The sequence below is a fragment of the Dermochelys coriacea genome, chromosome 7, assembly GCF_009764565.3.
Source record: "Dermochelys coriacea isolate rDerCor1 chromosome 7, rDerCor1.pri.v4, whole genome shotgun sequence".
NCBI lineage: Eukaryota > Metazoa > Chordata > Testudines > Dermochelyidae > Dermochelys > Dermochelys coriacea.
The window spans coordinates 9,153,868-9,181,075 of NC_050074.1; the positions used below are offsets into that span (position 1 = coordinate 9,153,868).

At 42.7% G+C, this 27,208-nt stretch overlaps 1 protein-coding gene across 7 annotated transcripts in view; it reads right to left on the reverse strand.

Annotated features, from left to right (window-relative positions):
• FRMD4B (FERM domain containing 4B) overlaps positions 1-27,208 on the reverse strand; it is a 191,073-nt gene that overhangs the window by 71,570 nt on the left and 92,295 nt on the right. For 6 of the 7 annotated variants that reach the window (XM_038410319.1, XM_038410318.2, XM_038410320.2 and 3 more), the window contains 4 exons: positions 15,223-15,288; positions 14,079-14,173; positions 11,635-11,727; positions 6,807-6,891 (listed from right to left, as the gene is read on the reverse strand). In XM_038410319.1, the coding sequence (XP_038266247.1) occupies positions 6,807-6,891; positions 11,635-11,727; positions 14,079-14,173; positions 15,223-15,288 (339 nt within the window). Of the gene's footprint in view, positions 1-6,806; positions 6,892-11,634; positions 11,728-14,078; positions 14,174-15,222; positions 15,289-27,208 lie in introns of those variants that run through there. The other variant, XM_043518624.1, reaches the window with a different exon arrangement.

Here is a 27,208-nt window from a genome sequence, read left to right on the forward strand (position 1 = left end):
TGGCACCATAGAGACTAACAAATTTATTTGAGCATAAGCTTTCGTGAGCTACAGCTCACTTCATCGGATGCATTCGGTGGATGCATTCATCGGATGCATTCGGTGCCCATTCTCCCCACTGTATTTTCCACCGAATGCATCCGATGAAGTGAGCTGTAGCTCACAAAAGCTTATGCTCACATAAATTTGTTAGTCTCTAAGGTGCCACAAGTACTCCTTTTCTTTTTTGAGAATACAGACTAACACGGCTGCTACTCTGAAACCTGCTAAACTCCATTCACTTTGTTACATCCTCCGTCTGCCCCAATTCACTCTGTTCTGTTCACATGTTGTGTCCAATCTGACATCTAGATTCAGATCTCTGGGGACAGGGACCCTTTTCTTTGTTATTCATCCATATAGCACATAGCACTGCCTACTGTTCAATTGTTCATGCTCTAACTGGCAATGGACATTGGGCTACTTCAAACTCCAGGCAAAACATGAAGGAGGGAGGCAGACTGCAAGACCGGGTTTGGTGCAGGTTTAGCTACATGGCAGGTTATTAGACCACTCGGAAGTGAGAGGGACATGAGCTGCAGTGATGTCCAGAAAAAAACAAAAAACAAAAAAAACCAGCACCTCATCAGGGAGGGGTGGGGAAAGGGACCCCAGGATACTAGTTATAAAAGCCCGAAGTATCAGTACTCATGCATGCACCAGTGATAAGGAAACACTCCTTTGTAACATCTGAGTGGCAGAGCTCAGTTCACGTTAAATGGGGTTTTATTTGCATTGTCTGTCTTGCCCGGTTCATGGGGAAAGCCAAGTCAGGTGGACAGCATAGTAAACACAGAATGAATTGTGCCGGCTAGTATGTAGCAGGAGTTTTTCCTTTAGGTGTGTAACTTGGTATTACTTGCTGCAAGGACGTTACCTAACATGCACTGCAAGAGACTAGCTGGTGCTGAAAGCCAGGTCAGTGATGAAATTAAGAAGCAAGACTTTGCTGCCGAAGTACCTGTGGTCAAGATGAGGTGGCAGGAGCGTGAGAGTAAACATTGTTAATTGGCCAAGCGAAGCCAGATGTAAACGCTCAACTCAGGGCATTTCTCGGTTTGTCTGTAGCAGAGTAGCTTTGGAACATCCCATCAATTCCAGAATCTCAGGGAACGTGTTAGTCACCAATGGGCACAAGTCTATTGCTATGGTTGCAAATCGGAACACCAGAAAAGCTTGATTCACAGGAAAATCAGGGCCCCAGTGCTGCAGGCAGAAGACTCACTCCGCTGCCCACACGAATCAGAGGCAGCAGCTTAACCTGCTGTGGGAGAAGAATGGCTGTAGCCTGGGCTCTAACTGAAACAGGAGAGGTGTAGAAAGAGAGCTTGTAGGGAGGGGACTGGCAGGGCGGGGGAAGAGCAGAGTGTGAGGGGGAAATGGGGACCCGAACAGGGAAGAGGCAAGACTGGGGATGGAGAAAATGTAGCAGGAACCAGACGGATGGGGTGAAAAGTGGAGGAAGTGGGGACCAGAAGGGGGAAGCAGTATGTGAGGGGCAAAGCAGGGATCAACAAGGGAGGAGACGGGGAGTAGGGAATAGAGGGGCTACACAGGCACCCTGGAATAGGAGATGGGAGACTTGGAGGTTGCAGGGGTGACACAAGCTCTCTGGCATGCAGCAGAGGAAGCGAATGGGGGGCCCACAGAGCCCCACTGTGCCTTGGGGAGGGAAGAGACAAATGGGATGCCCACAGATCCTGTGGCATGGAAGTGGGGAGAATGGGCAACAACTGCATGGGGGGAGGGGGACCATGGGGGAGCATAAGGGAGGAGGTGGGAAGAGTTACAAGGAGTCCTTGAAATAGGAGAGGACGGGAGGGTGTCACACAGAGACCAGGTGGGGAAGGGGAAATGGAGGGACGCAAGGAGCCCCTGGTGCGTGCAATGCACTTGGCTGACAGAAGATACAAAGAGCACGAGCCCCTAGTGAATCATACACTTACTATGGGGATCATATGTCTGACTGCCCAGCTTCCTCCATGGAAAGGGGTCACTGGCTCGGTGCTCCAAAGGGAGGAAGAGCTCAAGAATAGAGGAAAAGGGAGAGAAGTTACGTAGAGCAGTGTCATTTTCTGCTCCATATGGGCCGGTTGTTCACCAGTATGTTCAGCCTAGAGCAAAAGGACTGTCCAGAGTGCCCTGGGACAGCAGGGTCACCGTGCACATGGACCCTGGGCTCTGTTAAAGCACAGCAGACATCTGGAGATGCTGGCCTGGTAGGCTAGCTAGATTCTGCCACTTTTACTCAGACTGAGTAGTACTTTACTCTGTGAGCCGGCACACTGAAATCCAATGACCCCTTGTGGAGCAAAGTGCTCCTGAACGGGAATAAGTATCAGAATCTGGTCCCGAGATATTTAAGGCATTGATTTCCCTTCCCCTAGATTAAAAATTCCCTTTGCATTGGAGGAGGAAAAGCATGGAAACTAACCCGGAGCATAGGACCTAACCTAGAGACGAGCTTCAGAGAACCTGCCCCATAGACACACGAAGACTACATTCTATGGAGCGCTTCTCCTGTGTAAACAGTGATGTCAATACATATTTTTTAATAATTACATAATTAGGTCGCACTTTCCGTCTGAAGGATTCTACGGTACTTTACAAGTTACGGGGGAAATTCCTCCGAGGCAGCGGACAGGCACAAGGCCTAAATCACATTTAAGTAGGACTTGGTCCCTTGAAGTAGGACTTAGCTGTTGCTTAAGCCTTGCACTGGCCCTTGGCACAAGGGTGGAATTTCAGCCCATATGGATAGAGTACCACTGAAATGAAAGCACCAACACATGGCTCACTCCACAACTGCACATACCCATCCAGCTAGGCTCTGAGTCAGGAAAGCATCAGTATCCAGAAAAGAACATATGCTTAGAGTTAAGCATTTGCCTAAATCCCATTAAAGTTACCGGAAGTTAAGCACACACTTTAAGCTAAATACAGGCACAAGTGCTTTCCTCAACTGGGGCTTTTTTTTTTTTTTTTTAAAGTTTCTCTCTGTTTTTTTAACAGTGAAATATGAAAGAACATTGAAAACAGTTCTGTGAAAATAATTAAGATGCTATTTTAAGCAGTCTTTATCAACCCATCCAGGTTTCCATACTGCCCTCACACCCTCCTATTTGACCACTCACGTTTTGAACTGCATTCCTGTCCCACAATGGGAGCTTCATGTAAAGATCTAGGGTAGGATATGGCCTTTTATATCTCATCATTCAGGTAAACAGAGAGCACAGGTGCATTACGGAGATCCCTGCATCACGTGCTTCAAGTATAGGTTGTTGCTTTTAAAGACATTGGGGTTCCTTATGACCTTCAATATGAGTGGAGCAAAAAACTAAAACAAGAACCAAACAAGAAATCCACACAATAAGTATAAGCTTCCCTACCTGGATTAACTACTGAGAAATACCAGAGAACATCTGATCTATCATTAGTGACTAGCAGTAGGTTGCTTCACTGAAGTTGGGAATCTGGTTATATTTTGTAGCTGATATTGCCCTTTATTCTGACTGCGTCTCCTTGCCCTAAAGCACAAACTAAAGCGACTACGATGTTTATTGAGTTAGTGTGGCTTTTGAATACATTTGATGTGCCCATCATCTCATCTGCATTCCAGTTCTTAAATGAGTGTTAATTCAACACAAATGTAAACTGCATTTTTGGTTATCTCTAATGAGCTGAAATCTCGCATAACTGTGATCAGATGTTCCCCAAATGGCATTAAAGTAACTCATTTTAGTGTTAAAAGGCAATGGGCCAAATTTATCCCTAGGGTAAATCCACTGACCTCAATGCAGCTATGCCAAAGAATAATTTGACTCAAATTTCCAGACACCCTTCAGATTTTCCAACCACACACAACTAATTGCCCATTTTTATATGTACTATCAGCCCTTTTGCACATGAAAATCCCACATATTTGTGGCTTTATCTAACTCATTAGGAATAGTCAATATACCATCAAGAACGGTTGTGAATCATATTACTGCCACGAACAGAGACATGTACGCATAAATACTAATAATCAAGCCCAAGGTGTTAACATTTATAATGCAGCAGCCAGGTGGAGACCTACTGTGCTTAATGCTGTACTAACAGTGACAGTCCCTGCCCCAAAGAGCTTGCAATCAAAAAGAAGGGATTTATTGAGGTGAATTAGGGGGATAGTATTGTAGCACATGGTTACATGTTCCCAACACAACCAGCAGAGATAGCTAAACCCACAGATATTCAGGCTTGCACTGCTGAGTTCAGAAAAGCTTGACCCCAATCTTGTTCTCTTGGCACGGGATCCTGCAGTGTAAGGATCTTTTGGGATGGTACCCCAATGTAAAGCCAAGTGAAGACTTAGGTCATAGTGCTACAGTATTGTCTTCAAACCCTCATTCACATAGATTCTGTTCCTTCTGAGTCCTTGCCAGACTCAATGTTATTAGCAAGTGAAGATAAAACTCTTCCCCTGCACTGCTGCTGTCCTGCCCGTGCAGCCTCAGTTTTAACCAGCATGGCTAAGAGGTAACAAGTCTGCTTTGATTTTTAATGATCTATAAACAGAGAAATTTCTTTGCTCAGGGTTCATTTTCGTTTCACCAGCTTGGAATGAGAAGTTATACAAAGAGAAGGGCTGTCTGGTTTTACTGTACTTTGTTAACAAATTTATTTGAGCATAAGCTTTCATGAGCTACAGCTTATGCTCAAATAAATTAGTTAGTCTCTAAGGCATCACAAGTACTCCTTTTCTTTTTGAGAATACAGACTAATACGGCTGTAACCTGTACTTTGTTAGTATCTCAAGGCTGTTCTGAAACTTTTCTTTACAGCAAACCTCCTTTCTGAATTTTAAGCCAAGCTCCCTCTCCTTGTGCTTCCTATAGAAACTGTACACTAGAGAAAACTATTTCTCTCATCTACTGGCAGTTGTGCCGTGCAAAATCAGGCAGCTGGCACTTTATACACTAATACCAATTAAAGCACAGGCCTAATGAAATAAAAAGGACTCTCATTCAAACAGTGACATTCAGAGTACTGAAATAAATCACTGCATGATACACAATGTTTATTCCAGCACTTTGCACATGATCATCAGTTCATTTCTATAACTATGCTGTGTGAATAGTAATATTTATCAGGGCCAGATGCGTGTCTTCCTCTGGCTAGATGACGTATATGTTTATATATGGAGTGTTTTTCCCCCTTACCTTTTATACTGCACACACACACACACACACACACACACACACACACACACTTACCAAGTAACCCAATGTTTTGATGTGATTAGCATTTATTTTAATAGCAAGTTAGTTCTGGACAGTGGTAATATTCTTCACATCCCATGACTAAATCAGTTACATTTTCCAAGTCTATATTTTTTGTGCTTTGGTGCCTAGTTAAACTGTTTCAGTGTTCTCTGAAACAATTTCTACCAACTACCAAGACACTTACTTGAGAGGACGAATAGACTGAACTTGAGACTCGTTGGCTATTAAGCTGAGTCAAAGAGGTCCAGGACTCTTAACAGATGTTTACTTTTAAAAAAATCCTTTTTTTTGGGGGGGAGGGGGAGAGCGGGGTTCCATTTTCCTCACTCTCCCAGAAACAAATTCCTATTCAAGTGAGATACACATTCTTGCCATTAAATATTCTGTGTAAGGTTTCCACCCAGCCAGAAATACCAGTTTTTGATCTACGACCCTTTAAAATATGATGTGTGAGAATGTTAGCAAACAATGGAGTTGCACGGGGTTGAATTTGAACTAATATATGGAATCACTACACCAGTTAATGAATGAGCAGATTATTCTGTTTCCCTCTAGTACCTGTCAGAATTGAGTTCCACACTTCCCGCGCTTCACAACTAGGCAGGTTGCATGAAAAACAACAATGGAAGTGCCAGCTGCTTGACTTGACAGTACCAGAAAAATCACAGAAACATTAGACACTGCTGCATTGGCATTTATTGAAACATGGTTCCTGTTACAGCAAAAGTTTGGCAGACTGGCACCTGTGGTGTTATTTGATATGCCCATTCAATCCTCACTTAGGATTAGGGAGATTCCCCTTCCTCTGGAGAGCTAATTTATACTATTTAAAACAAGGTAGCATGACATCCTGATGGAAAAAAAAACCCACAGTTTAAAAAAAAAGTGTGGATTTTTGCATTTTCTGTACACAAAATGTTAACTTCCTAACCAGAAAAAGAGAGAGAGAGAGAGAGTGTGTGTGTGTGTGTGTGTGTGTACCCATGTACATACACTTGTATACATATATATTAAAAGTATGTTCTCTTTGTTCTTGACTTTATGGGGTACCTTCAGGGAAAGAAGTAACCACATTCAAATGTCAAACGTCTTGTGCACTGGGCCATATGCTCCCCTTGATCTTGATGCAGAGCGGTCGTTGAGATTAATGTAGACACTTGCATTAGCCATTGAATATTACATGTATGTGGGAAGCACATGTATGATGTCAATTAGAGCTGCAAAATTCTGATCCAGATTTCAAACACTCCAAAGTCTGGGTATATTTGGATGTGGGATTTTGGTTTAGCCTCTTTGAAAGCCAGAGGGCTGTGAAAATCGCACCATCACCGTCCCATTCATCTACCTACCTGAAGTTGGCGGACTGTTTACATTTGAATCCTTCAGTATAATCTAGAAATATGATTTTATTAATACCTAATTTATCAGCCAGTCTAGTGATGGGCTCTAGTACTGGAAAATGCATAATATTGGGTAAATGTTTCAAAAGACATCACACGTTACCTTGTGCACACAAGATTTTGCATTCAGGAAAAAGAGTTCTACTGTGTTTTTGTCCTTCAGAAAGGAGATGCTTTCAATGTAAAACCTGAAAAAAGAACAAAGCAACTTTATTTTCTTACCCAGGTTCCATTCCCTCCCAAGTCATTCTGATTTCCTCATCTTTTTGTTCCCCTGCAGTACAGATGGTTCAGAAGAACTATGACTTATTGCATTTAATTTCCTGCCTATTAGTAGGGAACAAGCAGAAAAACCTGAAGGAGAGATAGCAAAAAGGGAATGACAAACACCCTGTTAAACAGATAAGAGCGATTTGACGACTTTTCATCTCTTTTGAAAACCCTGTCAGATTTCAAAGGGGCAAGTCATCCTCTGAAGCAAAGAAAAGACACCCTGGAATCGGAAAAGGGTAACACAAACTCTGTGTTACAACTCGACAAAGCCAATGCAAAATCCAGCATGGCAGAGGGATTAGTGCTAGCGTGGAAGGTTGGCAGAGGTACGACCTTGGAATCACATCGTGTCCAGGAACTCATGGGAGTTCTAGTTCCAATACTTTGCACAGAGAGCTGGCATCTCTGCACTGTTCTAGATTTTCCCTTCCCTCTGAAACAAGGGCCAGTTCAGGAGTGTGCTGTCTCTGATCTCCCAGTCCATAGGTGCGCACAGTCTTCCCCCATGGGGACAGCCGTAGACAGGACTCAGTGAGGTTGCTCAGAACAAACTGGAATGTCCACTGGAAATAATACAAGCTTGGAATGCTGCTTCCTGGCTCTGTCCCCACCATGCCACCCCGGCCCTGAATCAGTATGGTGGGATCTTATGTGGAGGAAGTGCTGTCAGCTCCAGGACTTGGGAAGCATTTTGCACAGTGGTTGTTCTCCTTCCGTGCTCCTCCCTAATTGCATTTTGCTTGCACTCAGGTGTGTTAGCAGCCTTCCATACTGTGTGCTAGAGGGGTGCAAAGGGCCCTAAACGTTTATCAGTGTCTGTAAGTAGGCATTCCATGGGATTAAGACGGAGATGATCAGGGCTGTCACATGTGCCCTGAGGTTCAGCTGCCAGCATGGGGAGTTTAAGGTTTTATTATCGATGGGGCTGGAGTTCAGCTGCCAGAACCAGAGGGTTGGGGCACACTTGTGTGATCTGACCTCTCTCTAAACACGAAAAACCCAATACTGAAACCTTCTGATCCAGTGAATCTTCTTCCCCCAAGGGGCAGCTCCCTCTGTTCACCAGCCTGTCAGAAGTCCCTTTTTGTTTGACTAAATATAGCAGGTGCAAGGGTATCTGTTTACAGTGTGGCCAAGCGGCAGAGCTCTTGACAGCTCTTAGGAATGCGGAGTCCTCTAAAGGAAAACAAGTGTTTTCTTATTTGCAAAGACTCACAACCAGGAAGCGCTTGGCTGATTCGCTAAGGGAATTCTTTACACATGGTGATTCCAAAGGCTTTGTCTGACACGTCTGCCCTTTCTTCCATGTGGACCCTTCTGCTTTAAACCATCCTCCCTCCTCCTCCAGTGCCAAAAAACCTTCCTGAAATCACGTTTCCTCTCTAAAGCCTTGCTCCCCTGGCCTCTCCTTCACATGCTCATCATTGTGAGCTTGTACCATTACTGCGTACCTCTGCCCTCTCCTGGCAGTATAGCAGTACTGATGCAGACATGTCAGAGTCTGAAACAAATTCTCCTTTAGCTCAAGTGGAAGGAGGCTATACTGCTTCTTAGGGAGGATCTGAGTTCTGGCCTCACTGCCACTGTGCAAACGCGAGCGGACACGAGCGATATCGGTCACATTCTTAGATGGCCAGGGCTTGCTGCAGTGTCATATTTACTTGGATTTAACTACTAGAAAAGAACGCATGTTTCAGGCTCTAAATCAGTTAAGAATACAAAACCAATAAAACAGTAGCAAATCTCACAGCAGTCCTCCAAACCATATCCTGAAACTAAATCCCATGCCTCTTGGATTACCAAGGGACCCCCATCTTCTAATCCCTCCATCTAAGCATACAGTATTTTCTATGGCAAGATGGGCAGGGATCACAGCCCAGATACTGACCTCAGTTACCTGGTCATCTGTAGTAATTCCAGTAAATACAGTGGGAGTTATTCCAGAATTACACTGGCATAAACGAGACCAGCGTCTGGACCACATAATACTTTATGCACATACACAAAGCCAAGCACCTTGCTATCATGCTCCAGAAATACTAAATAATAAAAACAAGAAGTTCTGTAAGTTGCTTTTGCTTTGTGCTTTTCTCCTGATACTCACTTGGGCTGTTACACTAAACAGCACCAAGACTACGAATGTTACACACGAAGCGGTGCCTAGACAATGAACATCTATCATTCTGGAAGCACTAGTCTCTCAAATCTATGTAAAGCAAGATAACCCAGCCCTGTAAAGCCTTTTTTAGCTACATCGCTGCAAGGTATGAACAGTTCATGATCAATGCATAGGCTTCGCAGAATGAGGGAACATTTGGGGCCACACAGTCCAGTCCCCTAACACAGGTCGGTGGTGTAGCAGGGTGGCTAATTCCCGAGTACCTCCTTGTAGCCAGAGGTCACTCTGCAATGCCCTGCTGCCAATTTCTCCTTCTTCAGGGCCCTTTCATAACTCCCAGTCCACAGGTAATCAAAACATTCCCTTCCTGGGGCCCCATTTATTGAGTCCTTGCACACTGGGCCTCCAGGCCCCACGCTCAGTTCAGTCTCTCTCTCCCCCGACAGGCCCCTGCCCCAAAGAGCTCACAGTGTAAATTCTGAAGCTGACTGACAAGGGAGGCTATACAAAAGCCCAGGAACAGGGAGGATGCTAATTTCCTCTGGCAAAGGTATTAAAAAGCATTTGGGGAAGAGAAGGTATATTCCACAAAAGGCTAATGTTCATATTTGCTCTTTATCCCCCAGGCAAATCTCCTTGACCCCTTCCATCAGTTATTTTGTGTTTACAAAATGGCTCTTCCTTGCACCGGTTTTAAAACCATGCATTTTATACTGAGCAGGCACAAGGCTTGTTTAAACCCCAAACAAGGAGGCGTTAAACAGGCAGGAGATGTGCAGTAAGAAGCACCGGCACCATTTCTACTCAGTTCTGGTCTGAGGCAGAATTCTGAGGCCACATGGCCCACACAGGCCTGTATCGTGCCAAGCATGAGCGCCGCGCTCTATCCCTGCCTCTGCCTTTCCACTGAAGTTGTGTGCACACAGCGCTGACCCTAGTCTTTTGACTGCTCACATCTGGGTTTAATTAAAGAATAGACAATGACAAGGCATATATGTTAGGGAGAGATAAGCATGTGGGTGCTAACCACCCAAGGCATGTGCCAGGGTGTGAAAACCCACTGTCGCTCACACGTCAGAACTATATGCAGATCTTAAAGGTACTTCTATTAGAATATATATTTTCTGCTGTGCTAAATAATTAGTGTATTGTTAACTATTCCTATATCCTCCTCTTTTCCTTTCTAAAGGCCTCTCCATGCACTACCTACTTGCTCATTTTAAAATAGTTTATTTAAGCTTTTATGTCCCTAAGATGCAAACTCTACCCCAAAGTGCTTGGGCTTAAAATTAGCCTCCAGCAGCTTCTCCTCCCAAGTCAGCTTTTTCTTTCCATATTAACTCTTTCAGTGCTTTCCAATCTCCCATCTTGTAAGGAACACTTCCATATCTTAACAGGTCCCGGCCTAGATCTTCCATCCCAACCAAGGTGTGCACAGCACAGCTCAGGAAGTTTGTGTGTAAAGGTGGCTTTAAAGATACCTTTGTGCCCCCCCCCCACACTCCCGTCTGTCTGTGCACAGTTTCAGTCCTTTAATTTGAGTCAAGGCAGGCTGAGGTCAGTAGATCTCTGCAAGGGCGCATGGTCCTATCCACATGGAATAGAGCTCTTTACATTTCATGAAAGAATAGGGAAGATTAGTCACATGACCAATTTGATGGCAAGTCAGTGATAGTATTTCTGCCTTGTTGCCATGTAAATGACTGAAGTTCAATACACAGACTCAATTTCTCATTTCCTGGCCAGAGGCACTGAATGTTTAGGAGGGACGAAGGGCGCGTAATAAATACATTTAAAGGGGAAAAAATTAGTTTTGGTTTTATTTTTAAAAAAATGGGGGAAGGTGGGAAGCTACAAAATCTAACAAGAAGGAAAGCATATTCAGCGAGTACCAGGTTTGAACCATCCCCTAGGTCCTAAACACAGACAGCGCAGTCTTGTGGTACCTACTTACTGATGCTACACAAATCACTGTTCTCTCAGAGTGCCTTACAAAAAATTTTAACAAACTCAGCAAAAATCTAGCAAGAAGTTGTGTCATATTAGTACTGGAGAGTTGAAAAGATCAGCCGAATTTCTTTTTCAGACTGACTGAAAAGGAAAATAGTAGCAGCCAGCATAACTGGGGAAAAGTAAATTTAATTGTTAAGAATTAGTATAGTTTAACTAATCAAAGTTGTTAGTAGCAATTCAGGTAAGGAAGCTCTTTAAGTGTAGTTTTTTTTTTTTTTTTTTTTTAAGAATCCTATAATGTCTGTTTAATTTAATAAAACATTGTTTTGATTTAAAAAGGGAACAACCACATTTCCAAAGTATCTCATAGCTAACCAGCATTTATCCAGGAGTTAATTGCTTTCTAAAAATAACACATATGGCTTTTACTTTTATTTCCTCTGGCAAATTAATTATCAATGAATTATCCTCTATCAAATTAATTATTAATCCTTTGAAACAAAAAGCTATAAATACACCAAATAATAAATACACCAAACCTGTAATGTTTGGTATATATAGAAACATATAGAAAACAATTACTTACCTAACTGCAAAGTACAAAGTTGCTGGACCTGGTTTCTTGGGCAAGTCATGATCCAGAACTCTATGATCTAACTGCAGCCATATATTCTGGCCTCTGTAGGAACAAATGGGGAGTGGAGGGAGAGGAATAGATTTCATTAATAATACTGAAACAGATTCCCTTCAGCACTCGCATTTGCTCAAACCAGTATTTTAAAAGAGCAGGACTGAGAAATCCTGTTCACACTGAAGTCTGGGACAAAACTTTCAACTCTTCAATCGAGGCAGGATTTGGCCAAATGTCTGTTTACTTACTAGCACTTTCAGACGTTGATATACTTTGCATATTAGAAGAACTAATATGTCTCCCCTCCACATTAAGGGAAGATCTTGCCCTGCTGTTGTAAATTGGAGCAGTTCCACTGATTTCAAAGTAGCCATTCCAATTTACACCAGCTGAGAATCTGGCAAGTAGTCCAAGGGTGGGTGCCCTTTAGAGCAGAAAGATGCTGGTTCCATAATCACTGTGTCTGCGGTGAGTTGCAGCGCGTTGTGCCGTCATTTCCCAGCATCTATTGATGCAGACCCCCAAGATGAAGAGCCTGCTTTTGATAATCGCCAAGTCCAACGAAAGAGAAGGGTGAGGTGCCCACATTTCAGAGCACGGCTTGTCAGTGTAGGCACTATCATCCAGTCAGGCAGGTGCCTGTACAGACTCAGTTATTGAACACTGCAGTGGCTGAATCAGTTTAGGGCAGTGTCCACAGGGAGTGACTGAGAAGAGAATACATGCCTCCACAAGCACCATTTTTAATAACAAGTGGGAACAGAGTAGGGGACGTGGTTTGCTCCTTGTTTTGCCCCATGGATTAGCTCGGAGAGACAGGCACTCAGTGATGCCTAGTGCTGCCATCTGAGAGGTTCTGGCACGGGGACAGGCCCCAAGCTGGAACAGCATGACTGCCCTCCAGAGGTGACAGGCTCACACTCCAAATACTGACAGGCACGTGGCGTCTTTAGCAGATGCCTATACATTCTCTGGCATTTGTCAAAATTTCTGCTTGCTTTTTTGGGATCCTAGCAGCCCTTATGAAATACCCAGGGAGTGCTTTGGAAAAGCTCAGCAGGTAGAACTGCCACTAAGCAATTAACGAGGGGAAAAAAGTCTCATGGAAACTCTCCTGGGATGATGTTTATACTCCTCCCAACATCCCAGAGGTATTTATAGAAGAAATGCTGAAAGAAAACATTTTCCGACAGTGGAAAGGGCAAGGACATTGCAAAAACATTCCAAAAAGAGTCCCCGGAAAGAAAGCAGCTCTTCAACAAATACACCCATGATAGTGCCAAGGGCTTCAGAAGCAGACACCTCCTCACACGGGGTGATACCCAACTACGATGACATCCTAAAGAGCATCCCCCACTATTCCTCTCCTCCCCCACCCCCAAAACCCCTGGGGAGGGCACTGCCTCTACAGCTGTGGGTTGACGCACACCTTTGTACAATGGGAAGAAGTTGGTCTTGTGATTAAGGGTGTCTTTACTGTCACAGACTTCCTATGTGACCTACAGAGATAAGGGATGTGCTGAAAAGGGCGAGAAATGTCCTAGGTAGGGCAGGGATTAACACCAGCCCTGTAATAAAGATGTAACTAGGGCCAAGATCCAGTTCCACTGGCTATTGTTGCAAACCTCCACCCCTTCCGAGCTGGGCTTGTTTTTGGCACGGATCTTCCGCCATTTCTGGAAGCTGGGATGTGGTTGCACTGGAAATGCTCATTATGAGGGAGTATAGAGTGACTCGTGCAATGTCATGCAGTAAAATGCACACTGAGGCTAGGCAACATGCCCACCAATGTCAGTCAGGTTGAAGTTTTCACTAACAACTGGATGAGAGAGGAATTTAAGGAGTTAAAATGCATGCTATGTTTGCAGCTGTTTTTAGAAGACTGCAAAGTGGTTTTAGACTTCTGCAAAAATAAGCAAAAGGCACAGAAATAGGGAGACTTTATTACTATGTTATCTGACTTCAGATTTCTCTGCTGTTATGCCAGTTCGGGATTAAAGATTTGTTTAAACTGGGTTTGAGGCCAGAAAATACTAAAAATGCTTGCATATTCCCCCACTTTTTTTTTTAATTGTACAGAGAAGGCATGCATGAGCATGTGAAGGAGAGAACACTGAATCAACTTTTCCACCTTTCACTTGTAAGACAAATAAGAAAGGGCAAAATAAACCCAAGTAGGATTTTATAGAACTGCCCTTCTGTTTTGTCATGGTGTGTCATCCTGACTCAGCTGAGGACCATTCTAAGGGGGAGGAAAACATCTTTGAAAACAGGAGTCATCTTTAGATCATTGTGGCTTGGCCTGGAGTCCAATTTCTGTGCTTTGTGGGATGGACTGAGACGTTGGTTTGCAACAATCATTTCACCAATTGTTTAAAAAAAGAAATACAGATACTTACGTATCATCTATAAATGTTATTCCAAAATACTCCTTTTCTTTGAGGTTGAAATGTGATGCCACCAGATCCAGTAACTCCCGAGACAAAAGTTTGGGCTATTGAGAGAATCATCAGCACATCATTACATTCAGCTCAGCCATTTTATTTTTAAACTAGTCTTCTCTGGGTATGTTACCTTAAAGGGACATTGCCACATAGTTTAAAGAACCAGTCTACTACCCAGCTAGGTGCCATGAAGCCTCGTGCCCTTGGGTGTTGACTTCCCAAGTACAGTCAAGACTCCAAACCCCGGTTTACCTGTCAGAACTGCAGAAATTTAGAACCAGACATAAATGACTAAGTGGTTGGGGAACAGACGCAACTAAGTTTGTTAGCCTCCCCAAACCAGTTGAAATGTATAAAAAGAGGTAGAGGAAAGCAGTGGCTATTCTAGGGGAAAGACTGGACTGAATTCAGGCTTTTCGTGGACTTTATTGCAGGAGGGACTTTTCAATAGAGAATCTGTTATACCCTCAGAAAAACTAGAGCTTTTCCCCCCCTTATGACAAGGTACCATCCACCCCAAAACATAACCCAAAACACAGACCATTTTCAAATAGATTTTAAAATTGAAACTCAGAAGAACTTAATGTGTTATAAATTATAGTGAGAACAGATTTTTTTTAAAAAGCTATTTATTGAAAAATGTCCAAATATAACAGCACCAAGAGCTAGAACATGAATCTAGTGAACAAAAGGGTCTGTTTGTCATCGTCCAAGCAAACAACAAAAAGATGAAGTTTGATTTAGATTTTTAAAATTCATTCCATGTTACTAACCTGAGGGGTTGTTTTAGCACTCAGACGAGGGCTAAAATTTTTTAGATGCGCCTCTTTGACCTTGGGGTCTAAGTCCCATTTCAAAAGTGATGCAGGCACTCAGAAGCCAATGAGATTTAGGAGCATAAGTCCTCCATTGCTTCTGAAAACAGAACTTGGGCGATTTTGAAAACTTTACTTATGGACATTTAAGAAAAGTTTGACTCTGTCCATTTAAGCTGGTAAAATACAATTAAGTGGATTGCATTAAAAAGCATAAATGCCACTATAAAACCAGGCTGTGCTGGGAAAAGTGATGCTTTTGATGCCCCATACAGGGTGTTTACCTGAACCAGCAGTTCCAACTTCCTGTCATCAAGGAGCTGCACCTGGCAGTGCCTGCCTTCTGTCATCTAGAAAGAAAGGAACATGTTAGTGGTGAGGGAATGGAGGAAACTCCATTTAAAAGCTGCAGAAGGCAATTACAGTACTTATAACAGTAGGTTTTTATGTCCTTGCTACTGAGCCACATTGGAAGATGTCTTGGTAACTGAATCTACTCCCTATAGGAAGGCTAAAGTTCTTTCTCTCAGCTGTTGAGCACTCTCAAGTCCCATGGACTTCAAAACAGTAGTTTAGGGCATTTAACACCTCTCAGGATCAGATTAAAATTACCCAAAAGCTGTAGCCGAGCTGCAGTTCCGTTGTAATTTCATTGCACTTGCCCTGTGTAGTGAAAATAATCCAGACTTATTAATACCATTAAACACAGAGCTAGCAAATGTTCTTACGCTCTAATGCTCTGGCAGAGCAACCAGCCCTGGGTATAAACAAGACATTTATTCAGAGATTCCAAGGTGACAAAGGACCATTGTGATCATCTAGTCTGACCTCCTGTATAACACAGGCCAGAGAACTGCCCCCAAAATAATTCCTAGAGCAGATCATTTACAAAAAAAAATCCAAACTTGACTTAAAAATAGTGATGGAGAATCCACTCTCACCCTTGGTAAACTGTTCCATTGGTTAATTACTCCCACTGTCAAAAATGTATGCTTTATTTCTAAAGTGTCTAGCTTTAACTTCCAGCTCTTAGATTGTGTTATACTTTTCTCTGCTAGATTGAAGAGCCCATTATTAAGTATTTATTCCCCATGTAGATATTTATGAACTGTAATCAAGTCACTCTTAATCTTCTTTTTTTAAGATAAAAAGATTGAGTCTCTTTGAGTCTATCACTGTAAGGCATGTTTTTAATCCTTTAATCATTCTCATGGCTCTTCTTTGAACCCTCTCCAATTTATCTACATCTTTCTCGACTTGTGGGCACCAGAACTGGACACAGTATTCCAACAGAGGTCGCACTAGTGCTAAATACAGAGGTAAAATCACCTCTTAACTCCTACTCGAAATTCCCCTGTTTACGCATCCCAGGATTGCATTAGCTCTTTCGGTCACAGTGTCCCACTGGGAGCTCATGTTCAGCTGATTACCCCCCCAAACTTTTTCAGAAGTCACTGCTTCCCTGGATAGAGTCCCCCACTCTGTAAGTACAGTCAACATTCTTTGTTCCTAGATGCATATAAAGCAGAACCCCGTTTATTCAATCTAACTGGTATAGGGGCCAGAGCAGATAATCAATAATCCTGATAAAGCAGAGAATGGGAAAGTGCAATGCTGCAGCGCCATCTAGTGGTCACTGCAGAGATCACCCCCTTCTGGACCTGTGTGCATTGGTTGTCTGGTTGACATGGAGAGCCAGTTAATGAAGGATCAGATAAACGGGGTTCTACTGAATTTACATGTAGGCATATTAAAATGAATGTTGTTTGCTTGCGTACAATGTACCAAGCAATCCACATCGCTCTGCATCTGACCTCTCCTCTTCCTGATTTAGCATTCCCCCAATTTTTGTGTCATCTGCAAACCTTATCATTGATCATTTTAGTTTCTTTCAGGTCATTGATATAAATGTTAAATAGCGTAGGGCCAAGAACTGATGCCTGTGGGACCCCACTGGAAACATACCCACTTGATGATGATTCCCTATTTGTAATTACATTTTGAGACCTATCAGTTCACCAATTTTTAATCCATTTAATGTGTGCCATATTTTATATTGTTCTAATTTTTTAATCAAAATATCATGCTGTACCAAGTCAAACACCTTACAAAAGTTTAAGTATATTACATCAACACTATTACCTTTATCACCTAAGCTTATCTCATCAGAAATATATATCAAGTTTAGTTTGACATTATCTTTTCTGGGATCAGTGTCAGGCTGACAGGCCTATAATTACCTGGGTCATCCCGTTTACCCTCTTTAAAAATTGGCACATTAGCTTTCTTCCAGTCTTCTGGAAATTCCCCAGTGCTCCAAGACTTATTGAAATAAACATTAAGAGTCGAGTGAGTTCCTCAGCCAGCTCTTTTTAAACTGTTCAATGCAAGTTATATGGATCTGCTAATTTAAAATGGCTAAGGTTAATAACTTCCATTTAACATCCTCCGGAGATATCAGTGGAACATTATCAGCACCATATGATGAAACTAGCATCTATTTTTTCCCCAAATATGGAACAGAAATATTTATTGAATACTTCCACATTTTCTGCATCATTATTGATAATTTTTCCCTTTCCATCTAGTAATGGACCAATACCATTGTCAGGATTCCTTTTATTCCTAATATATTTATAAAACCCCTTATTGTCCTTAATTCTGCTAGCCATAGATTTATCCTAGTGTCCCTTGGCTTCCCTTACCAATTTTCTACAATTCCTAACTTATGATTTATATTCATTAATATCAACTTCCCCTTTCTTCTGTTTGTTATATATATTAATTTTTTAAAGATGTCTTCACTTCCCCTCTAAACTAGGTCAATTTTTTAATCAGCACGATCTTCTTCCTCAACTATGGGACTGTGGCTTTTCAGGCATCTAGCAAGATGTTCTTAAATGACACCTAACTGTCATTCACATTTTTCTGATTAAAAAATTTCTCACAGCTCATTTAGTTCATATTTAGGAAGTTTAGGAACTAAATTAGTAAATCCCCAGCTGGCCTGAGTTCTGTTCCTTGTCACAAGGAAGTTATCCTCAATCCTAGCCCCTGGGAGAGGGAATGAATTAGTCATACATTCAAACATGGGCGGCGGGTATTTCAGGCCAGGGGAGGCTGAGCCTCCCCAAAGAGCCAGGCATAGTCCTGCCCACACCCCGCCCCAAGCCCCCTTCTGCTTCCCGCTCTTCCCCTGTGGCCAGTGCTCTGCAGTGATCCGGGCCTTGGGCTGCCCAGCGCTCAAGCCGCCCAGTGCTCTGGGCCTCAGGCTGCCTGGCGTGCTGGGACTGCCCACCCGGTGCTCCAGGGCTGGGGTAGGGGGCGGCCAGTGGCCGCAGTGGGGGTTCAGGGCTCTGGTGGCGAAGGGCCTCGGGCAGAAGGGGCGGGGCTGAGGGCTAGCCTCCCTGAATGGGTGGTTCACGATGGCATGGTCTTATTGGAGTTTCAAGACCAGCACAGCTGCTTGGACCATGAGGTTTATCCAGGGATAGGCAATGAGACCTGGCTCACTCCACAGCTATTAGATCTAGACTGTTTTTGTCACCTTAGTTTCACGTTTATGTCATGTTTATCCATCAAAAACTATTCTCATGTCTCTCTTGGAACAGTTAAAAAAATAAACGGACATTATGCTCCTTTAACACCTATCCTTTAAAATCTATTACATTTCCATGAAAGCTTTTACATTATTTAAGAACTGTTCTATTCTGGGTCCCTCACAGTCTGGGCAAAGCCTGGCTTTCAAGTACTCTGAAGATTACAGCTGGTAAAGGGAACCTGGCTTTTATTTTTTTTTAATCATGCCCTCAGAATAACTCATTCTCCTGAAGGCACAGAGCTTCTCACAGGCAATAAATCTGCAGCTCTAAACATAGACAGAGGGTGGCTTTCTAAGATAGGGATTTCCTAATGAATTAAACGTTGTGAACACAACGGTTCTTTCCCTACACATGACTGATCTCTCTGTGGACAGTAACAGAGTTAGGGCCCGAGTCTCAGCTGGTGGAAATCGGTATTGATCTGTTGATATCAGTGGGGCTATCAATTTACACCAACCGAGGATCCAGCCCATACGTTACACTCTGAGATGGGGCTGGGATTCTACCCGAAAACGGTGACATGACAAGTCCCTCCAAAGACAAAGCCTGAGAAACCCTGGATGTGGGAGACGGTGGAACATGTAAAGAGTTTTTAAAAATATAAGGCCTTATTGACATACAAATACCAGTATAAATGCGCTTATATCACTACAGCTCATTGACATACAGGACGGGGAATACACGATGCTGGTATAAGACAACATACAGTACCAAAACTGGGTTTAGATCAGACCTAAATTAAAGAAATAACTGTTGAGAGAGAGAGAGAGAGAGAGAGATCCATTACTGAGAGGCCCACAAAGAGGATGTGTGGCTTACAGCTACTGCTGGCCGTGGTGGATCTCCTTTAGCTCAATTGCTATAGACCTTCAGTTTAGGAGATAAAAATCCAGGGTTCTAGTCCTTGCTCCTAAGGAGCTCTGTATGTGATTTATCTGCATTGTCAGGAGCCCTTAAATCCATTACAATCTGTTCACAGCTTCATTTGTCACTAAGCCATTGTGATTTATTTATGAACACACATGCTACCATAGATTAGTCATTTCATCAACTTGCACTTTTTCTGCCTCTGACATACTGCTGCCAATTGCTCCCGTTGTGAAGTGTCTGATCCATTAGTGTTTTTAAGTCACAGCTCCATCTGTTGCACTGAGATAGCATAAATAATGGCAACGCCTAATTGCTCGTTTTTACCCAATGAAATCATGTTAATCATTTCTGACTGCTATAATTGCCGCATTTATCTATTGGTAACTAAAAACATTTCCTTCCTCTCTCTCTCTCTCTCTCTCTCTAATATAAAAACATTGTGCCATGGAAAGCTGCCTCAAAGATTCAAGTGTAAAAGCTATCACAATCATTTGCACTCCTACTGCACCATCCAACAGCGAATCTCAAAGCACTTTAAAAATATTAAGCAATTAACTCTCATGACATGCCTCTGAGTTAGGTAAGTAAGTGAGATCCCCCATTTTATAGATGGAGACATGTAGACGCAGAGCTTAAGTGACTAATTTGGAGAAGTGCTCACAACTCTATTTCAAGTCAATAAAATCTGTCGGTGCTTAGCATCTTAGAAAAAAGAAGCCATAAATGATATACTCGGGACCACATAGGAGAAACAGGACCCAAATCTCAAGATTCCTGCTCTAACAACAAGACAGGCCTCTCTTTTACCCACAGAGATTTTTCATAAATCATTAAATAGTTAGAGGTATAAATCCATCCTTGAATCTTCTTCCAATTCATTAAAATTAAACTACTGATATAATTAACCTTTGAATCAGGCATCTTGTGGTTGTTAAGATTCCCTGAACTTCAAGCATTTTATATTATCTCAAAAATGCAATGGTGAATTTGCAGAATTTTAGAAAGTTAAATCTGGACTATTTAGCACAGAACAAGAACATTCAGTGATAGGGTGTATTGACTTGCGATTGTTGTGGCATCTCTATCACATCCTCAATCATACAGGTTGTTCTGTACAGGGAGACTTTGCATTCACAGTGAGCCTCATGGTTTCCATGGGGGGGCTCTACACCGCAGCTTGCAAAGCCCAGAAGGCCAGAGAGAACAACTAATTTATGATTATATAGCACCCTTCTTCCAGAAGGATCCCAAAGCCCTTTCCAAGCTGTTGATAATAGCTTTAATTGATTTGTCTCGACCCCCCCACCGGGTAAGGCAACTCCCATCTTTTTGTGTACTGCTATATACATCTTCCTATTGTATTTTCCACTCCATGCATCTGATTAAGTGGGTTTTAGCCCACGAAAGCTTATGCCCAAATAAATTTGTTCGTCTATAAGGTGCCACAAGTACTCCTTGTTGTTTTTACAGATAACAAAAAGACTGGCCTTGTCCCCTAAAGCAGGGGTTCTCAACCTTTTTCTTTCTAAGCCCACCGCCAACATGCTATAAAAACTCCACGGCCCACCTGTGCTATAACAACTGTTTTTCTGCATATAAAAGCCAGGGCTAGCACTAGGGGGGTAGCAAGCAGGGCAATTGACTGTGGACCCACTCCACATAGGGCCCAGTGAAGCTAAGTTGCTCAGGCTTCATTTTCAGTCCCAAATGGCACAGATTTGGGCGGCAGGGCTTCAGTTTTCTGCCCTGTGCCCCAGCGAGTCTAATGCTGGTCCTGCTTGGCGGACCCCCTGAAATCTGTTCGCGGTCCCCTTGGACCGATGGTTGAGAACTGCTGCCCTAGAGCTTACAAATGTCACCCTCTAGTGTCATAGGAAATAAAAAGGGGCATTACTAAAGGAGATCATCTTTAGCTCAAGAGGTAAAGGCCAGGGGTTTTGGAACTGAAGAACAAGGAGCTAGTCCTGGCTTCCCAGGTACATACATGCAATTTATTTACCGGTAGCTCCTCAGTTATTTAAACTGGTATACTCAAGATCTGTGCAGGAATCAGGATTTGACCCAACAGCTCTAATAGCTGCCAGGTCCCATCTCCTGCAGTTATATTTTCATCTTCTATCCACTGTGCCTTGCTAATATGAACAGCATGACTGGCAGTTCTTATTAAAGGATCTACTGCAAGATGAACCCTGGCAAAGACAAGACACCGATATTACAAGCAGTTCAGAGATAGATATGAATTTGTACGAGTTTCAGCTTAATCAAAATGCTTTTTTTGCCAATGCACATTTATATCGGTTATATTTTGCAAAAGCGCATGTCACTATATATACCCAATCATTGATATTAATGATAGGGGTGTTGTTTATTTATTGATAGGAAAACGGTTAAATAAGGAAAAACTTAAATAGACTCAAGCCCTTGTTTCTAGTCCTACCTCCTGCATAAAATCAAGAAACAAATGGAACAAAGCGCGGCATCGAACCCAGCTCACAACAAAACCAAACAGAAAACTGCAGAGGTATTGGATTCTCATGTTTTCCAAAGAAACCAGCAAACCTTTTTTCTCTCTGCACAAGTGGTCAGCTCTTACCTAATGCAGGTTTATGCAACTCAAAAGCAGAGGGAGGGGAAGGAATGGAGAACGATTGTCCAGGATGTTTACACATTACTGCATCTCTGCAGCGGTTGTAGCTCACAGACAAGCAATTCCCACAGGTTTTATGCAAGCAGATGATTTACTCAGATGCTTAATGAAAAAGAAGTGTACTAAAAGAACATAGGTATCCCTTTCTGATAATAATAGGTATCCCTTTCAAGGTAAAGCAAAGGGGAAGACTGGGATTAATGATCAGCGCAGGTGCAACACAGCATTTAATTTTGTCAGTGCAAACTGGATCATCATTTAGTAGAACTGAGACATACTCATGCTATAGCCTTGTGCAGTGTACGGGTAAAGGGGCAGAACTGTACATACAAAATTAAAGGTCTATTGGTAAATTCTTCTCTCGGTTATGCCAGAGTAAATCACGAGTAGCTTCCGGCAAGTCACTTTGGATTTACACTCATTTAACATTAGGCTAGCTTTTACACGGAGACAAACAGGAAATTGAGGAAACACTAATAATCTTTGATTTCCACTCATGAAACATCACTTGCAGGCAAAATATATGTCGGTGAATTCTCAATGTCAAGTTATTGAGGCATATTGTGCACAACTTAATGAGTTTTTAAAAATACAGTCTAAAAGGCAAACAACCCATTTCTTAGCCATGTGGACCAATTCCCCATGATATCCTGCTCCTTAATATTTGGGCAAAGTAGAACCTGCAGGATATTTATGCTATGCCCCCCGGCAGTAACATCCTCCCTATTTGCAGCCAGTAGTTTACACACAATATATTTAGACATTGTTGTGTCATCACGCTAAAAAAACCCAACCACCATATTTAGACTCTGTGTAAACAGGAAGCCTCACAAAAACTGAAATGAAAAAAGCTGACAAAATAACATGGCTCATGGAACGGTGGCTCAAGAGTGAGAGTTCTAGGAGGGTTTGAGTCAAAAATAAAACAAAAACTCATTACACTCCCTGTACAAAACTGAGATTTCATCTCCAGCAACAAATTACAGACAGCCACGGTGTGGTTTAGCCAGGCAGATCTATCATAGTCATATTTTTGAAGCTCTGTGTGTGTGTGTGTGTGTGTGTGTGTGTGTGTGTGTGTGTGTGTGTGTGTGTGTGTGTGTGTGTGTGTGTGTGTGTGTGTGTGTGTGTGTTTTAAAATACTATGAAGCCACCTTTGATTTTTACAATTATAAGTGCGTAAAGACACTAAAAAAATAGCAACGAGGAAAAGATTTAAAAGAAGCTGTGTATAATTTTGAGACAAAATTTGGAACGGTTTATCAAAATACTCATACACATCATAGCTGCTTTCTCTTGGGACTCTGCTACTCTGGGGTCTTAGCTGCCAGTAAAGCTCCATTGATGGAGATTCCTAGTGTCAATTCCTAGCATAGATGTGTTGCTCTCATGAATAACTGATTTATACTGGTGCAGCATGTCTACATGAAGCTATTGCACACATGGCTATACCAGTGTTAGCAAAATAATACAAACCCAAAACAGTGCAGACGAGGCCCGACACAAACGCCTTAATATTCCAAAATAATAACCTGCAATTTGAGCCAGAAGCCACTGGCACTTACACATGGGAGTGATTTTACTCAGGTGAACAGTCCCTTTACAGCTATCTGTAAGAACTCCTCTCTGGGGTCCTTTCCAGCTCAAGTGGCTGATGTCAGTGGGGCTACTCAAGTTACTCACCTAGGTAAAATGTTTGTGGGTCGGGGCACAAGTTTGATACTCAAGACAAGATTCCTCAGTTTGCATCTCTCTTTTTCCCTCCCCTCTCTAAGGGCAAATCCTGCAGTGAGGCACAATTCTCATTGGAGTTTTGCCTGGAGAAGGCCAGAGTAAAGCCTGCAGGATTTGATTCTGACTGCAGAGAGTGCTTCACTCACTCACTTTTTTTTTTTTTTTAAACTGGATAGTCAGTCCTATTTCCATAAGCATCTCTTAGTTTAGTTGCACAAGGTTAAGCTACACTATGCAGAACAAAAAGCCCTAGAGAATATTTCACCCTTGGGAAGGAGACTAGATAGATGCACACAGCGCAGAGTATGAAAGAGCCCTTTTTGCTAAATAAATAGCTAATACAAGCTGCAAAACATGTAACATTATGCAGGAAAAATGGCCTGCAATACGCTATTATGGTGCATTGTAAAAACCGTCAAATTTATTCTGAATCAACAGTCACAGCTCGCAGCAACAAAATCTACAGAAGCTAAAGGAGTCAGATTCATGAAGAAATCATGTATGGACATTCACTCAAGCTATGAAGAGGTTGGCCAGATAGTAAGTCTTGTCCCATTTTGCAGATGGGGAAACTGAAGTACAGAGGATGAGTGACTTGCCACAGTCACACAAGAAGTCTGTGGCAAAGCTAGAAGATAGTCTAGTTCTCTTGGCTCCCCGTGCTGTGTTTTAATCTCACGGCCCTCCTTCTAGCAGGAGCTATGCGCACGAACCAAGAGAAAGATAAGTTCATTAGGGCTGTATTCAAACAGATGCGAAATTTTATCTTACAGTTCTTTTCTGAGCTGGAGTTAAATAGCTAGAAATGACCCAGGTAATTTCCTAAAAGGGGATTTGTAAATTTCTCAACATCTGATTCGCAACTCAGGAAGCAGTTAAAAGATTCCAAAGCTGAATATTAAAGCCTATGAACGGACATCAAGTTTTCAAGAAGCCTGCGTTGGAAATCAGCATCCCATAAGATCTTTTGTTTTCTGTAGTCACAAAGACATTTAGGGTCAGATCCTCAGCTGGCAGAAATCGGCATAGCTCCACTGACTTTAATGAACGCTGTCAGATGACACCCGGCCTTGCGGAAGCCCACAGGCTGGTGGGAAAAATGCAAGGATGCAACACAAAGTACAGAGATGGCCGACATAGACACACAGAAAGGGAAACAAACGCAGTGACTGGTCCCCAGTGAAGAAGGGGCATGGGTGCAGCTATATGGGGAAAGGGAAAGTGGACAAGTTCTTCTGCCTCAGAATTTTTATTTTAATCTTATAAAAAGGATGCAACTTAGCAGCGCCGTTCTACCCTTCAGGACATCATATGAAGCTTTAGGGGGTTAAATTTTCAAATTGGCCCCAAAAACTCCACCTGCCAATTTTATGCACGTCACAAACCCGCACCACACATTTGCACCCGCACACATATTTGTACATACACCCTCCACAATTGGACCCTAGCTAGCTATCGGATATGTGCTCTGTGTGTGTGTGTGTGTGTGTGTGTGTGTGTGTGTTTGTTTCTGCAGTACTGCTGGTTAAAATTAAGTACTTGTTTTTTTAGCTCATCCAGTTTGCTTTCACTGGTATTTCTTAAAGCTTCATATGATGTCCTGAAGGGTAGACTGGTGCTGTCCTTGTCAGTTTTCTTTAGCAACCACAGAACCTTTATCCCAGCCACAGCACAGCCAGCAACTTGTCATCCTCTTCCTCTGGTGCAGAGCACTAAGCCAGGAATCTCCAATCCCGCCTCCTCCGGGATGCCCCTCGCTCTTTGTGCCACTCAGCACAGAGTTATTTAAGTTGGTCACTCTGGGAACCACAGGTATCTCTGGCACAGCAAGGGAGCTCACTGCAACACTTACAGCAATGAGAAATGGGCCTGATCCTCAAAGTTCCAGATCCAAATTTCCCCAGCGTCTGGGGATATTCCAATCCTGGCCTTAATTCGCCTGTCTGCATGTTCCCCACAGTACTCCAGAGCATGGTCTCCATTGACCACATGGACTCCATCCTGCTCCCATTGAAGTCAAAGGCAAAACTTCCATCGACTTCACTGGAGCAAGATCAAGTCATTGCTTCCAGACACCACTGTCCCTCCCCCCAATCTGAACTCCTTCCAAATGTGGCTCCGGCTTTTGGAGCCATGAAAGAGCCTTTGGCTGAAATCCTGGTCCCAGTGATGTCAATGGGAGTTTTGCAATTTACTTCAATGGGGCCAGGATTTCCCCCCTTAATTAGCCTTTGACATCTTGATATTTACCTTAATGGAAGCCAATATCTGCTTAGTATTAACAGCTGGCAGTACAGCAAAGCAACTGGTTATTCCTCTTGCTCCACAGCAGAGACTCCTTGCTACCTTGTATTCACCAAACCAGCTTGGTTATAAGAGTCCATTGCAATTTCTTTGCAAGTGCTGTACAGTGCATGTCAATTTTCTGTCTCAAATAACACAGTGTATTTACTGACATTAATGCGAGTGATTTTACAGCATGAATGCCTTAGGAAATTGCACTATGAGTGACTAATGGTGCACAGGAATCAAATACACCTTTATTAAAGTATATGGGATGGTGCCTTTTTATAAATAAAGAGTGGTGCCTCGTTCCCAGCTCATAACAGTCAGTGTTTCAACATTTTAGATGAGAGGAAAGGCAAAAAAAATAATACAGAACCGATACTGAATGATACCGGTCTCCCAGGGCATCTTATTGTGTTTGTGCCTTTCTAGGAGATCATCGACTCTTTGAGGCCATCTTCAAAAAATAATATAAACAAGAGAGCCGTTTTCAGCAGAGGATATCGTTATTTCAAAGCTAACGGATGCAAATGCCTGTCTGCTGATGCTTTGCATAGAAGTCTTGGCTATGTTACAATTGGCTGACTATGAAGATACTGGGCTGGAATAGCAGGACTAAATGTGCTCTGGATAGTTTGAAACCTTCCCAGAATAGTTCCATCTACTGAAAACGTTTGCAAGCTTGGCTACTGCATAGCTTCAGCTGACTTTCATGTAAGCCCCACCAGATGAGATAGTAAAAAGCTGGTAAGATAGCAACCCTTCCCAGCAAGCAGTCTCCCACACTACAGGGCAGCTACATTTTTTCAGGGCCAAGTATCAATGCATTTTATGTGCAAGTCTCCTTTTACCTCTTTCGGTCTCTCATTCACACACAGAAAACAGTGCAGAAAATAGCAGTTGTAAGCTAGTTCTCCACTCAGTCGCTATTTTGGTCATTGTTTGTTGGTTCACACAGGGCCTGATTCAAAGCCCATTGAAGTCAATGGAAAGTCATGTCATGCTTGAATTTGAGAGATATTGAAAAAATCCTTAATGACAAGCATATTGTGATGAAAATCAAGCAAAACAAAAGTCCCAAAGCCCTCAAAGTGCCCGAATGTACAGAATTCCAAAATAAGGACACCGTAC